The following is a 14,067-nucleotide window of genomic DNA, read 5'->3' on the forward strand; positions in this document are numbered from 1 at the left end:
ATTTTATAACTATTAGATTATTTTCTATATTTAAAGTATAAGGTTGATAGTTATGAAAATAATAAGGATTTTATATGATTTGGATTAGATAAGTAATATTTTAAATATTATTACTGCTATTTTGGAAAATGAAGAAATTAAGTATATTATTTCTAATTTTTAAATTTGGGCATTTTATTGAAAATAAAGTGTGAAATTGAGGAGCAAATAGTATTTCTATACATTAATTTTGTTGGATTAAAATTTGTTCCTAATTACTATGTTACCTCTACTTTTATTTGAAATTACAAAATTACCATTGAACCCAATTTTACCCTAACCCTAAAAACCCTACCCGGTTCCCCTGACCCGGTTCCCCTGACCCGGTTTCCTCACAACTGCTGCAGCCCCTCCCTTCTAACAGCAGCCACCCTTGTTTCCCCTTCCTAACAAAATATACGGCACAAAGAAAGAAACAGAAAGAAAGAGGAATCTGAGTCGGGAAAGGGTAGAAGAGAGGGAGAGGGGGACTAAGCTGCGGCGAAGAGGGGAAGGAGGAGCGCCGCCGCGGTCCCGCCGAGCTTCTGCCAACACCGCACGAAGCAGAGAGAGAGAGAGATGGAGAAGAGGGCCGCAGAGGGAGGAAGAGCCGCCGATTGTAGTCGCCGTTGGGTCCTTGTTCCTCGCCGTCGAAGGAGCTGCTCCCAGTCACGGTGGTCGCTGATGTTCGCGCCGCTGTCATCGGAGAAACCCGAGGAGAAGAGATGAACGCGACGGGGAAGAGTGAGTGAGCCGCGCCGGCGTTGTTGGAGCGTCACCGCCGTCGTCTCTGTTGTGACTGGTGTCGCGTCGGAGGACCACCATCGCGGGGGAAAGGGAGGGAGCTCGCGGTAAAGAGAGAGGGGCGCTGTCTTGCGTGCCGCCGTCGCACCTGGATACCGCCGCTGCTACTGCGAGCTCGCCGTCGCCGGAGCTGGATGGTTGTTGTCCCTGCCAGCAGCGAAGAAGCGAGGTGAAACCCCCTCCATGTCTGCTGTCTCGGTCCGCTGAGAAAGAGTTATCGCCGCCGCGCCTGGTCGCCGGAAAACCCCGCTGCCGTCGTCGGAAAACTCTGCCGGTAAGGGTTTTGAATTCGGTCTTCATTTGTTTAAGATTCTGGAAGCTTTAACGTCTCTGTATATGGGTTCCAGGCACCATTGCCGGAGTCCGGTCGCCGCTGCAACTTGAGGTGGCTGCCGGGATGCTGCCGAACCGGTTCGGAGACCGCTGCTGTTTCGGTTCAGTCGTTCCTTCTTCGGTTCGGTAAGCGTTTCGATTTGAAAGCCCTTTTGTTACTGTTCTGTAATCTCACGCTGAGGTTTGTGACGTTAATTGCTATACGATTGAGTTTCAGTTGTTATATGTTGCGATTAGAGTTGTTGAGACTGTTGCGAAAGTGGCGTGGAGCCGAGGTTTTGGCTGACGGGATTTTGATTGTTGATCTCGGGTCAAGGCGGAAAGGATTCTGTGACGCGTTTGGGCTATGGTTTTGCGTTTCGAGGTAGGGGCGCTTTCCAAAAACTACAGTTTATTGTTGGAATTATTACATATGGGTACTGATGTGAGATATGGTGTAATTAGTGATTGTATCTGCCTTATGTATTATTTGATTGACTCGAACGATTATGGATGTTGGCTTGGCTGAATTGTTGTGTGGCTTGTGAAATGTAATGTTTGGAGTTGATTCTTTAAATATTTGAAATGAGTTTAATCCGTTGAGGATTGGTTTGAATTGAGTCAATTATTTGATGATGTGAAAGATAGAATACTCTTGAAATCCAGCCTGGGTTACTTTAATTAATTTGGTTTTGATAAATGATTTGTTAGTGAACCGATTCTTTAAAGATTTGGAAATGAGTTAAATTGGTTGATATTGAGTTGATTTTGAAATGATTTTCTTGAGATATGCCACTGAGGCAACTGTTGGATTTAGCTTGCTGTTGAATTGATTTCTGGTTTGAGCTGTTGAAAAGGAATGAGAAAACGGTTTAGTTGGGACCCGAACCGGGTGGCAAAAGTCCAAGTTTTAGGGGAGGTGCTGTCGAAATTTCTATAAAATCTAAGTCTTGTTTGAAAGGTTATTTAAAAGATTTGGATTTGAGAAATTGTATTATTTGATTTATTAAGAGGATAATTATGCTTTCCAGCTTAATTTATTTGATGAACCTTATACGTTGAGTTCGGTTTATTTAGAACTGAACTATGTTTACCGTTTGAATCACTGAAGGAAAGAATGATGCTATAATATCGATTTCAATATAAAAAGGAGTTTTTTTAGTGATTTTAAAGGAACCTAGATTTTTGATTGAGTAATCAAGTTTGAGGCATTTTAAAAGAGTTGGAAAAATGGGTTCCAAAAAGAAATCTGAAAGCGGTTTGATTCAAATAAACTGGTTCCGTTTCAAATGAGTTGATTTTTGGACCGGGTTGGAACTTGTGATTTCGTATGGTTCAGTTTCATAATAAATTCAGTTTTATTTACTTGAACCGAGAATCTATGATTTTAAGAGTTTCAATGAATTTTAAAGAATTGATGTAAGATGACCTTCCCTAAAGACTTGGGACTCTGCCGAAAAACTTTTGTTATAAAATCCCATCGTTGGATGGATGATTTTGAATACTGTGAAACAAATCCTTAACTTGCCATGGTTTTGGAAGTTTTGGAAAGAGAATGCCGAGAGTGGCTTTGTTTTAAAAAGGGAACTCACTTTGAGTAAATTCGGCTTATGAGCCTGAGATGATTTGAGAAATGAGATTTCTAAAGCCAGGGCTGAAAAGAGTTGAAACTCGATTTCAAAGTGAAATGAATTGAGAAAATGATTTTTGGCTTAAATGCCGACTTTATGAATTTAATGATGTTGAATGGTGGAAGTGCTGTTTTGTTGTGAGCCGGAATGGCTGTGTATGATTATACATATTGGTTGGTTCTGGATTGAACCGTGAGCCAGAATGGCTGTGTATGATATGAGTATTGGCTGGTTCTGGACTGAACCGTGAGCCGGATGGCTGAGATGGATGTTGATCCATGGATGAGATTGAATGCATGTTTATGCTGAATCATTGATAAATGTAAATGTTGCACTTTCACTATCTGAGATACGAGTTTCCCTGGGTAGTAGCAGTGGCTAGCCACCACGTGCTCCAGGTTGAGACTTGATACTCTGTTGACCCTATGTCGTAAGTGTGGCCGGGCACTGTGAAAGTCCCGGATGAGCTCGCCCCCGTAAATATTCACCAGTGAGGGTGATGGATATGGATCATGATTATGATCAAGTTTATGATGAGTATAACTCGAGTTGGGGATGCACGACAGAGGGACAGTCCAATGGTTAGCTACCAGGACTTGTCGGGTTGGCTCTATAACCGACAGATGATATCATCAGCCACTAGGGACAGGCATGCATCATATGCATTTGTGTGACATTGGTTGGGTGTGCATATTATACTTGGTTTGCCTATGTGATTAATTGCTAACTGCTCTACTTGTAATAACTGTTTGTTTGTGCTTGCATCCTTCTATTTGTGTTTGCTACTGGGACTCTGTTGGACTGTGGTGATTGGTTGCTGGTTGGATTGTTTGGGCCTAGGGCCGTGGTTGGAATGAGGTGAACCGATGGTTGATTTCACTTTTGTGTTTCTGGTTTGGAATAAATTATGAAAGACTATTTTGGTTCCGCATAGATAAACCGTTTTGAAAGGCTTTTGAGTTTTGAAAATTGAACCGTTCTTCTTTCCGAAAAGATTTTCGACTTTACTTTCATTGTAAACTGTTGTTTTTGAAAAGAGGCATGGGACTGTTATTAATCACTGGTGCGGTTATCTTCATGTATCCTATTACAGTAATTCCCAAAAACCCTCTACTGAGAACCCTTTCGAGGATGATGTTCTCACCCCCCTACATTTTTCCCCTTTCAGGATATGGGCGCAGAAGTTACGAAGAGCTTATTTAATTGTTGTTGTGATGCTCTGTATTGTTTTAGTTATGGTTTATTGTACCCTCGCCTTTATCTTGATATAATCTGTAAGAGGGATAGGAATTGTATTGTATTATGTTATTAATATTATTTATATATCTTTATGTATATATATGGATGTACTCTTTATGAGTTTTTGTAAGATGTATGGTATCTTGGATGTACGTTATCGAACGAAAGTATTTTTGGGAGCGGTATTGTGGTTTAAAGTTTCAAACAGGCTCATATTTTAGTATTAAATAAGATAAGTGTCGTCGTAATGTCCGACATATCAGAGTCGCGCAGCCGGAAGCGTGAGTTTTGGTAGTTAGGGTGTTACAGTATACACATTCAATGTTTGTTTTGTGAGACATAAAAAAAAGAGATACAATTACAAACAAAGATGCATAAAATACGTATATTTTGTGTCTTTCTAAAATGATAAGACACGAATTTTTAATCTAAGACACAATTTAAAATTTAATTTTAGACGAATTTATCTTTAGTATTTTTTTTAAATTCTAAATTTATCCTCATTCATTCATTTAGTCTTTTCCTCTCTTCTTCTCACACACTACCTCAACCTTTTTCTTTTTCTCCTCTTTCATCCTTCACTGCAACCACTTCTCCTCCATATCTTCTCTTCTTTTTCTTCTAATCTGACTGCAAAACTTCTCCTCCCTTGAATATGACTATGAAACTACTACTACTACTTCTTCCTCGAATCTACTTGCGAAACTTGTGTTTCTCATCTTCGCCATTGCGGATTGTTGCTGCTACGGGTCTCACTACGTCACTGTCATGGATTTCACTGCATCACTGCAGTCATTTTTTAAATTTATTTTAACTCTTTCTGTTAGTCCATTTTTTTGTTTTTTGTTTTATTTTTTTTGCTAGATATGAACTTTCTCATCACCTTTTTCTTTGCTTCTATCATTTTTCTCAACTTTCATTTCATCTCTCTCATCTTCAATTTTTTTTTTAATTTCAGATCAATTTTTTATTTTTAAAATAATTGTTAAAATTCTTCATTATGTTTCAATTTTTAATTTGAATTATTGAACTAGTAATTAAATTTTGTTGACAATATTGATTTGGATTGAGATTGAAAAATGAGTGTTGGTGGTGGAAATAAGTGATAATCATGGTGATAGTGGTGATTATACTTAGAATAAAATAGACATTTAAATTAAATACTTATGTTCAGTATATTATTACCAAACATGAAAAAAATATATGTGTGTACTTATATCTATGTTTACTTGTGTATTTGTGTTTGTTTTTGTGTCTAGAAGACACCAACCACACACAACTTTAGAGATTTTTCACGAATATAACTTCAACTACCCGATTTAATTTAATTGATTCCATACCCGATAAGTAATCAGGTTTATCCGTCCTTAATTACTCTGGGTATCAATTTTACGGTTGTTAAATTATATGCTTATTCCTTGACAGCACCTACACTAAAAGGCTAGGTATTTCGATGGTGATACCAAGAATCTAAATTGAGGTTAATTAGTGCAACTTATTGCATCACAGCATCAAGAACAAAAATAGAATTTTGCTAAAATTACAAGTGTTCCGTCCTGAGTGAACCGAGGTAAGTGGTCGTCCTTGAGAATTGTTCGCTCTCGGTGGACTTACACGTCGGCCAGTGATGACTCAGTGAATATTCCTCGGATGCCTCTTGAACACGGCGGCGGGAGCACCTGCAAAAAGCACTCCGACGCTCAAGTAAGAATATGGGTTTTTTTCAGAGAGTAAGAGTAATAATTAAGAGTCAGAAGATGTGACCTCTAGGGATTATGATTTTAGTTGTTTTATAGGCGATAGGTGTGAGTTAGTTGCGATGTATATGGTCGGCGTTGTTGTTAGTATCTTTCGGTTGTGAGGAGTCATGGCCCATTCTTCTTAGTGGATTCTGTTATCATAGATCATGGTTTGGAAGATAAGGCTGGCTCAGTCAGAAGTTACCGTTGCCGAGATTTTAGGTCGGTTTTGGTACTGGATGATGTACACGTCATAGCCCCCAAGCTCGGCTGGTGTTGCGTTAGGAACAGTGGCGGAGCTTTTGAATATTTTTTGGTCTTCTTCCATTTGTGCGCGGTAAACGTTTGGTGGGCTTGTTTTTGGTTTGAGGGGTTTTTATTGTAGTTGGTTTTTGTGTTTAGTAAACTGTGTCGCTTTTATTGCGCGTTGATGCCGTTTTGGTTCCCCACGTTTGTAGTGGGTATGGATTTAAGTTGCCCACTAAAATAGTGGGCTTGCAATAATCACATCTTTTGGAACTTACGCCTTGCTGTTTCGTCTTCCTTCCCATTTTATCTTGCTATGTCTTCGAAAGGTTAGTGTTTTCTATCTTCTACTGTTACTGTTTCTGTGAGTTCATGGCGGGGGAAAAATTGAAAGAGAAGCTAAAGGCTGTTGAGGTCAGGGAAGATGATCCTTACCACTGGGTTAATGAGGACGTTAGGACCCGGTCGTCTTCCTTCACTAGTGTTGACTCCCTTTCTGAGTTGAGAGGATTGGATTTCGTAAGGAGGGGTTCTGTGATCACTGTTGAACTTCTCCCGTGCTCTAGTGATGATAGGGTTTATAAGAGAAGGGGGGATTGGTTGTATTTTTATATGTATACTCCATGCATGATTGAACTCGGTGTGAGATTTCCGTTTTCTCCCTTTGAATGTGATGTTCTTACCCAACTGAACTGCGCTCCTTCGCAATTACACCCTAACTCCTGGGCGTTTCTTCGCGCTTTTCAGGTTTTAATGGATTATCTATCTTTTCCTTGTTCTTTGACGTTGTTTTTCTCACTTTTTCAAGCAAAAGGTACTCGAAAGGGTTTGTGGGTTTGTTTTAGCAGCTTTCCTGGTCGTTCTGTATTTCTTCTTTACAAATCCTCTTTTAAAAACTTCAAATCTCTTTTTGTCAAAGTCCGGTCGGTTGAGTCCGAGTATCCGTTTTATTTGGACGACGAGCTTAGTGAAAAATTTCCCCTTTATTGGTGCTCTGAGCCGAGTCAGATTCTTGAGGCCTCTGAGCGGAGCGAAGAAGAGGAGTTTTTGTTGGATTTTTTGGTTGAGAGTGTTGCTGCTGAGGAATGTATGTCTATTGCTGATATTCTGTGTTTTTATGATTCTGGTGATGTTGAGGGTTTGAAACTGTATATAGGTAATATTTTTTTTGCTTTTCATTTATATTACTGTTTGTTTGGTTTCACTGACGTTGGTGATCATTCTGTAGGTGGGCGAGTACCTCTCCTGGACCCTTTAAAGTTACAGTCCTTTTTAAACAAGAAAAAGGATAAAACCGTTGGTCCCGCTGAGCATAAGGAAAGTGGCGGGCAAGCTTTTTCTTCTGCTGGTCGTCCAGCGTCTTCGTTCAAGAGAAAGAGGGATGACATATCTTTGGAGGTTATTTCTGAGGCTGACCAGGAAGTCGTCCGTGGTGGTGATCCTGTCTTTGATCGACAGAAAAAACTTCATGGCTTTATTGCGGAGTCAAACTCTCATTCTCTCTAGAGTGAACAGTTTAACTTTGCTGAGCTTTCTGACCGGGCTTCTCAATATCCAGGGGACATGCTTATGACTCGTCGGATCGGTATGGAAGGACTTGGCAAATTTGTTCAGGTTTGTTCACATTATTGAACTCTTCTTTGATCTTTCTTTAGGGTTTTGTTCTTATTTTGGTGTGATGGTTGTAGATCATTGGTTCCCGCTTGATGTGTGTTGGTCGCACTACCGAGCTCATAGGTGCTGAACAGCAGGAGGTTGTAGATAAGGCTGCCGCTGTTGAGAGGTCGTATAAGACTAAGATTGATGAATTGGAGAAGTCGATAAAAGAGAGGGATGATGTTATTGTTAGTGCTGTTGCGAAGGCAAAGGAGTCGGAAGAGGAGGTAACTCGGCTGAGAGATCAGATTCGACTACTGCAATCTGAGGTGATGGAAAATGATGTTGCCAAAGGTGGTCTCACAGCTCGTATTCATGAGTTGGAAGAGAATGGTATGGAGATGTTCTCTTATGGATTCGAACGAGCTGTGAGCCAGATTTCTTTGTTGGCTCCCGAGTTTGATATTGGTCGGCTTGATATGACGAAGATAGTAGCAAATGGGAAGTTAGCTGTGGACGGGACGGTGGAGGAGCATGATGAGAATATTCCCCCTCCCTCTTAGTTCGGCTTTTGTTTTTGCTTCTTGTTTTGTAAGTTGTCGTATGTAATTGTGGACGAAAGGTTTTTTATTTTGAACTTGTTTGTTGAGTCCGACCATGTTTAGGTCGGTTTATGTCGTTATTTTTTGTTTTTGGGATCTTGCTCTATGTGATTATAATATGATAGTTGGCATGGGACTACCCATGATCGAATATGTCTTTTTGAATATTAATGAAATATGAAATGTTTGATTAAATTTGAATATTGATGATGAAATGTATTGTGCGTCAGGCCTCGTTAAAATCCTTCTTAGGAAAAAACCCTATATTGGGAAAAAAGGCTCTAAGGGGAAAAAGAGTACCCTCATCCGCAATTTGTACAATTTAAGATCAGTACATCTTCAAAGAGGAGATATTCCAAGTTCCAGATATTGGTTTGCCTTGTAATGTTTGTAATTGGTAAGCCCCCATGCCGAGCACCTTGATTATTTGGAATGGGCCTTCCCAGTTAGCGGCGAGCTTTCCATGAGTTGGGGGGCGTCTGGCCTCTTCTGTTCGTCTGAGCACCAGGTCACCTTCTGAGAATGTCCTCGGAGATACCTTCTTGTTGTGCTTCTTTTCAGCTATTTGTTTTATAGCTCTTTGTTTGATTGCTGCTAACTCTTTGGTTTCTTCGGTTAGATCAAGCTCGGCGTTTCTTGCCTGCAAGTTGTGTTGCTCGTCGTAAAGCTCGGTTCTCAGTGTGGGGATGCCGACCTCAATAGGGATTAGTGCCTTGGAACCATAGACTAGTTTAAAAGGTGTTTCGCCCGTGGTGGTCTGTATTGTTGTGTTGTAGCCCCATAGTATTTCTGGGATTAGTTCCGCCCATTCTCCCTTTGCATTATTTAGCTTTTTCTTTATTGCCTGCAATATAACTCGGTTAGCAGCTTCGGCCTGCCCATTGGTTTGTGGGTGTTCGACCGAGCTAAAATGATGCTTTATGTTAAAATTTTTTAGAAACGAACCGAGCTTATTGTCTGTAAATTGCCTACCATTATCAAATATGATCTCCCTAGGTATTCCAAATCGGCATATAATGTTTTTTCACATAAATGATCGTACCTTTTCGGCCATTATCCTTGCTAATGGTTGTGCCTCTATCCATTTTGAGAAATAATCTATTGCTACTAGAAAAAATTTTACCTGGCCTGGCGCTATTGGGAATGGGCCGAGGATATCGATCCTCCATCTATAGAATGGCCAGCTTACCTCCATGCTATGTAGGAGCTCGGCTGGCCTTGTGGATATAGCTGCGTGTTTCTAACAGTTGTCGCATGCTTTGACTTTTGCTATGCAATCTCTTTTTATAGTTGGCCGGTAATACCCAGTTCGAATGATCTTGGCTGCGAGGGCTCACCCTCCGATGTGATTTCCACAGACTCCCTCGTGAACCTCGTTCATTACCTCTTTTGCTTCGTCTTTGCCTAGGCATTTTAGAAGGGGTTGTGAGAATCCTCGTCTATATAGTTTTCCTTCTATGCTTGTGTAAAGGCTTGCCTTTCGTTTGAAGTGTTGAGGTCTTAGCTCGTCTTTGGGTATGGCGCCTGTAATGATGTATTCAAGGAAAGGTGTTCTCCAATCATGGAGGTGGTTAATATTCATTACATGTAATAAGTCAGTGCTTGGTTTTTTTAGCGAAAGTTGTGTTAATGTGGATGCTTGTGTGTCTGCCTTAGTGGCTGCGAGCTTGGATAGTACATCTGCTCTCACATTTTTTCCTCTATTGACATGCAATATACTAAATGAATTGAATTTTGAAATTAGATCCTTTGCTAAGAGCCAGTATTGCTCAAGCAACGGATCTTTTACCTGGAACTCTCCTCGGATTTGTTGGACCACGAGGAGAGAGTCGCAGTGTGCTGTCAGGCTTTGTGCTTGGAAGCTCAGGGCGAGTTTGAGTCCTGCAATGAGGGCTTCATACTCGGCCTGGTTGTTGCTTGCTGGAAAGTGGAATTGGAGGGCCTGCTCGGCTATTACTTTGTCTCCTTCTTTGAGGATTATTCCTGCTCCGCTTCCTTCTTGGCTCGACGCTCCATCAACGTGCAGTTCCCAAGACTTGTCTTGTTCATCAGTTGTCATTTCTGAGATAAAGTCGGCCAATACTTGTGCTTTTAGGGCCGACCTGGGTTGGAACTGAATGTCAAATTCTGAAAGTTCGATGGACCATTTGGTGAGGCGTCCGGCCAGCTCTGGTTTTGTCAGTATTTGTCTTAATGGTTGGTTTGTCCTCACTATAATTGTGTGGCTCTGGAAGTAGTGTCTTAATCTTCTTGCTGTGATTATTAGCGCCAAGGCGAGTTGTTCTATCTTCGGATATCGTTGCTCTGTCGGTTGCATGACTCTACTGACGAAGTATACTGGCCGTTGTATTTTCCCTGTTTCGATCACAAGGACCGAACTTATAGAATAATTTGAAACAGATAAATATAAATGTAAAGGTTTACCGGTTTCCGGCCTTTGCAGGACGGGTGGTGCTGATAGGATGGCTTTGAGCTCGGAGAAAGCTTTCTCGCCCTCCTCTGTCCAGTGGAATTTCTTGTTTCTCGATATTGTCTGGAAAAGGTGGTATGATCGGTTTGATGCTGCGGGTAGAAACCGAGATAACGCGGCTATCCTTCCTGCTAGTTGTTGCACCTCTTTTATTGTTTTAGGGCTTGCCATATTTAGTATTGCCGAGCACTTTTCGGGGTTTGACTCGATTCCTCTTGACGTAAGCATGAACCTGAGGAACTTCCCTCCTTTTACCCCAAAGGCGCACTTTTCTGGATTAAGTCTCATATTGTAGGTTCGGATCTGTTTGAATATCTCGCTGAGGTCGTCACAGTGTGATATTTCCTTTATCGTCTTGGCAACCATGTCATCTACATAGATTTCCATGTTGCGTCCTATTTGGTTATGGAAGACTTTGTCCATTAAGCGTTGATAGGTTGCACCTGCATTCTTTAAGCCGAATGACATTACTCGATAACAAAAGTTTCCATGTTCAGTTATAAACGCTGTCTTGCTTTGGTCTTCTGGATGCATGAGTATTTGATTATACCCGGAGTATGCATCCATGAAGCTTAAGCTTTTGAACCATGATGCATTGTCTACAAGCTTATCTATGCATGGTAAAGGGTAGGCATCTTTAGGGCATGCTTTGTTTAAGTCTGTAAAATCGACGCACATGCGCCATTTACCTGAGTTCTTTCTTACCATTACCATGTTTGAGAGCCATGTGGTGAAGCGGATTTCTCTGATGAAGTTGGCTTGTAAGAGCTTACTCGTTTCTTCTAGGGCTGCTTTTTATTTCTCTGCTCCTAGGTTCCTTTTCTTCTGAGCTATAGGTCGGCTTGCTGGGTTGGTGGCGAGTTTGTGACAAATGACGTCTAGACTTATTCCTGGCATGTCCGCTGGGGTCCAGGCGAACAGGTCAGAGTTGGCTCGTAGTAACTTTATGAGATCCGACCTTTCTTGTTCTTGTAGCGCTTGACCGATGTATGTTACCTGTTCTGGTTTTGATGTCAGTTGGATTTTCTGAAGCTCGTCTGTCGGTTGAGGTCTTTCTTGTGTGTCTCCCCGGGGGTCAAGCTCGGTTAGGGATAGGACTTCCTCCCTAGTTTGTACTGCTTTTACCTCGTGTTGTTTCTGTCTCGTGTCCGACCTTTTTAGGCTAGAGTTGTAGCATTGCCGAGCTTGTTGTCGGTCTGAGTTGATTGTTGCTATTCTGCCGTCCTGTGCCTGAAACTTAACACATAGATGAAAAGTTGATATCACTGCTCTGAACATGTTCAGAGCAGGTCTCCCGAGAATAATATTGTAGGGACTAATGCAGTCAACTATCAGGTATTGTATATCAAGGGTTCTGGATAATGGATTTTCACCTATTGTCGTTTTTAGCCATATATACCCTTTTATCGGTACCCTTTCTCCGGAGAACCCCACTAGTTCTCCGGATGAGGGTTGTATTAGTTTTTCAGATAAGTTCATTTTTAAAAAGGTAGAATAAAAGAGAACGTCTGCACTGCTACCTGGGTCTAAAAGGACCTTTCTTACCAATAGATCGCCTGTCTGGATGGAGATTACCACTGGATCGTCTAGGTGTGGGGCGGTCGAGCATATGTCTGTTTTGTTGAAAGTGATTTCTAGATCTGGCGTATCCTGATTGTTTAGTGGTGCTGTTCCTTTGATGGCCAGCATAGCTCGGTAACTACGTTTCCTTGCCGACGTTGTTTCGCCGCCTCCGGCGAATCCTCCAGATATGCAGTTTATAATTGCTTTGGGTTGGTTACTATTTGACCATTTGTTGGTTTCTTTGTTGACTGAGGTCGGTTGTCGTTCCTCCTTGTCTCTATCACCTTCTTTATGTTTCCTTCCTTCAATGTACTTGTCTAGTAGGCTTTACCGAGCAAGTCTCTCCAAGAGGTCTTTGGCTATTATGCATTCGTCGGTCGTGTGTCCGTATTTCTGGTGGAAAGCACAGTGTTTGCTTTTGTCTACGAACCTCTGGTCTTGATAGCTACCTGCTCTTGCTGGAGGTTTTATGATTTTGGCATTGAGTATTTCTTTGATTATCTTTTCCCTTCTCGTGTTGAATCTGGTGTAATTGTCGAATTTCGGAGTAGGTTTGAATGGTTTGCCTAGATCTTTGTTGTGAGTTGACCTTGATATTCGGTCCTCTTCTCTCCTGGGTCTTCTTTCCGTTTTATTGGCCTCACGCAGTTCTTTGATTTCCATTTGTCCGGCCGTCCTCTCCCTGAACTCCTCCAATGTCCTCGGTTTGGTGATCGCGATTGTCTCTTTAAACTTTCCAAGTCGGAGGCCGGCCTTAAGTGCATGTAGGTGGACAGCAGGATCTAGGTCGGGTATCTCCATTGTCGCCTCTGCAAATCTGGTCAGATAGTCCTTCAAACTCTCCTGAGGACCTTGGCGAATTGTGCCAAGGTAATCCGATCCGTGGACGTATATTCGTGCTGCAGCAAAATAGTCGATGAAAGACTTTGCCAATTCTTCGAAAGAAGAAATCGAACCTGCAGGTAATTTCGAAAACCAAAGTAAAGCGGCTCCGTCAAGGTAAGTCGGGAAAGCTCTGCAAAGTACAGGTTCATTGTTAGGGCCGTTAAAAAACATCATAGACTGAAATTTCTTAATGTGAGCCCGGGGTCACCAATCCCCTTATAGGGCTCAAGTGAGGAGGGTAGTGTGAAGTGTTTTGGCATTTGGAAATTCGTGATCTCCTCAGAAAATGGATTATCCAAAGTTAGTCTCTCCTTCGGGGGGTTGGCGATTAATAGGTCAGCCACGCCTTGGGATGAGCTTTTGGGATTGCCTTCATCCCGTTTGTTGGCGTTATTTTGTGCTAACAGCTCGGCCAGTCTCTTGACCTCTGCTTGAAGTTCAGCCATCTGGGCCATAAGTTCGGCCTGTGTGAGCTGGTGGACTCCGTTGTCGGCCATGTCTGGAGATCGTGTGATCTGAAAAAGAAAACTCAAGAGGTAGAAATATAAAGGAAAAAGGTGAGGTTAGTTTTACGGGGCCCCACGGTGGGCGCAAATGTTCCGTCCTGAGTGAACCGAGGTAAGTGGTCGTCCTTGAGAATTGTTCGCTCTCGGCGGACTTACACGTCGGCCAGTGATGACTTAGTGAATATTCCTCGGATGCCTCTTGAACACGGCGGCGGGAGCACCTGCAAAAAGCACTCCGACGCTCAAGTAAGAATATGGGTTTTTTTCAGAGAGTAAGAGTAATAATTAAGAGTCAGAAGATGTGACCACTAGGGATTATGGTTTTAGTTGTTTTATAGGCGATAGGTGTGAGTTAGTTGCGATGTATATGGTCGGCTTTGTTGTTAGTATCTTTCGGTTGTGAGGAGTCATGGCCCATTTTTCTTAGTGGATTCTGTTATCATAGATCATGGTTTG

The 14,067-nt window shown here is 41.8% G+C and overlaps 2 protein-coding genes and 1 long non-coding RNA gene across 3 annotated transcripts; 2 read left to right on the forward strand and 1 right to left on the reverse strand.

Annotated features, from left to right (window-relative positions):
- Positions 1-354: 354 nt before the first annotated feature.
- On the forward strand, positions 355-4,134 carry LOC140177910 (uncharacterized). The gene is made up of 4 exons (XR_011869541.1): positions 355-1,096; positions 1,170-1,281; positions 1,373-1,519; positions 3,934-4,134. It is a non-coding gene; the product is annotated as an uncharacterized lncRNA (long non-coding RNA).
- Positions 4,135-7,217: 3,083 nt separating this feature from the next.
- Positions 7,218-8,384, forward strand: LOC140177911 (uncharacterized). The gene is made up of 2 exons (XM_072211572.1): positions 7,218-7,603; positions 7,678-8,384. Exons 1-2 carry the CDS (start codon positions 7,553-7,555, stop codon positions 8,146-8,148), a joined length of 522 nt encoding a protein of 173 aa, XP_072067673.1. The 5' UTR covers positions 7,218-7,552; the 3' UTR covers positions 8,149-8,384.
- Positions 8,385-11,452: 3,068 nt separating this feature from the next.
- LOC112733304 (uncharacterized) lies at positions 11,453-13,276 on the reverse strand. Its single transcript, XM_025782222.1, has 2 exons — positions 12,651-13,276; positions 11,453-12,545 (listed from the first exon to the last, which is right to left on the reverse strand). Exons 1-2 carry the CDS (start codon positions 13,274-13,276, stop codon positions 11,453-11,455), a joined length of 1,719 nt encoding a protein of 572 aa, XP_025638007.1.
- Positions 13,277-14,067: the final 791 nt, after the last annotated feature.

The sequence above is a fragment of the Arachis hypogaea genome, chromosome 13 (genome assembly GCF_003086295.3).
Source record: "Arachis hypogaea cultivar Tifrunner chromosome 13, arahy.Tifrunner.gnm2.J5K5, whole genome shotgun sequence".
Taxonomy (NCBI): domain Eukaryota; kingdom Viridiplantae; phylum Streptophyta; class Magnoliopsida; order Fabales; family Fabaceae; genus Arachis; species Arachis hypogaea.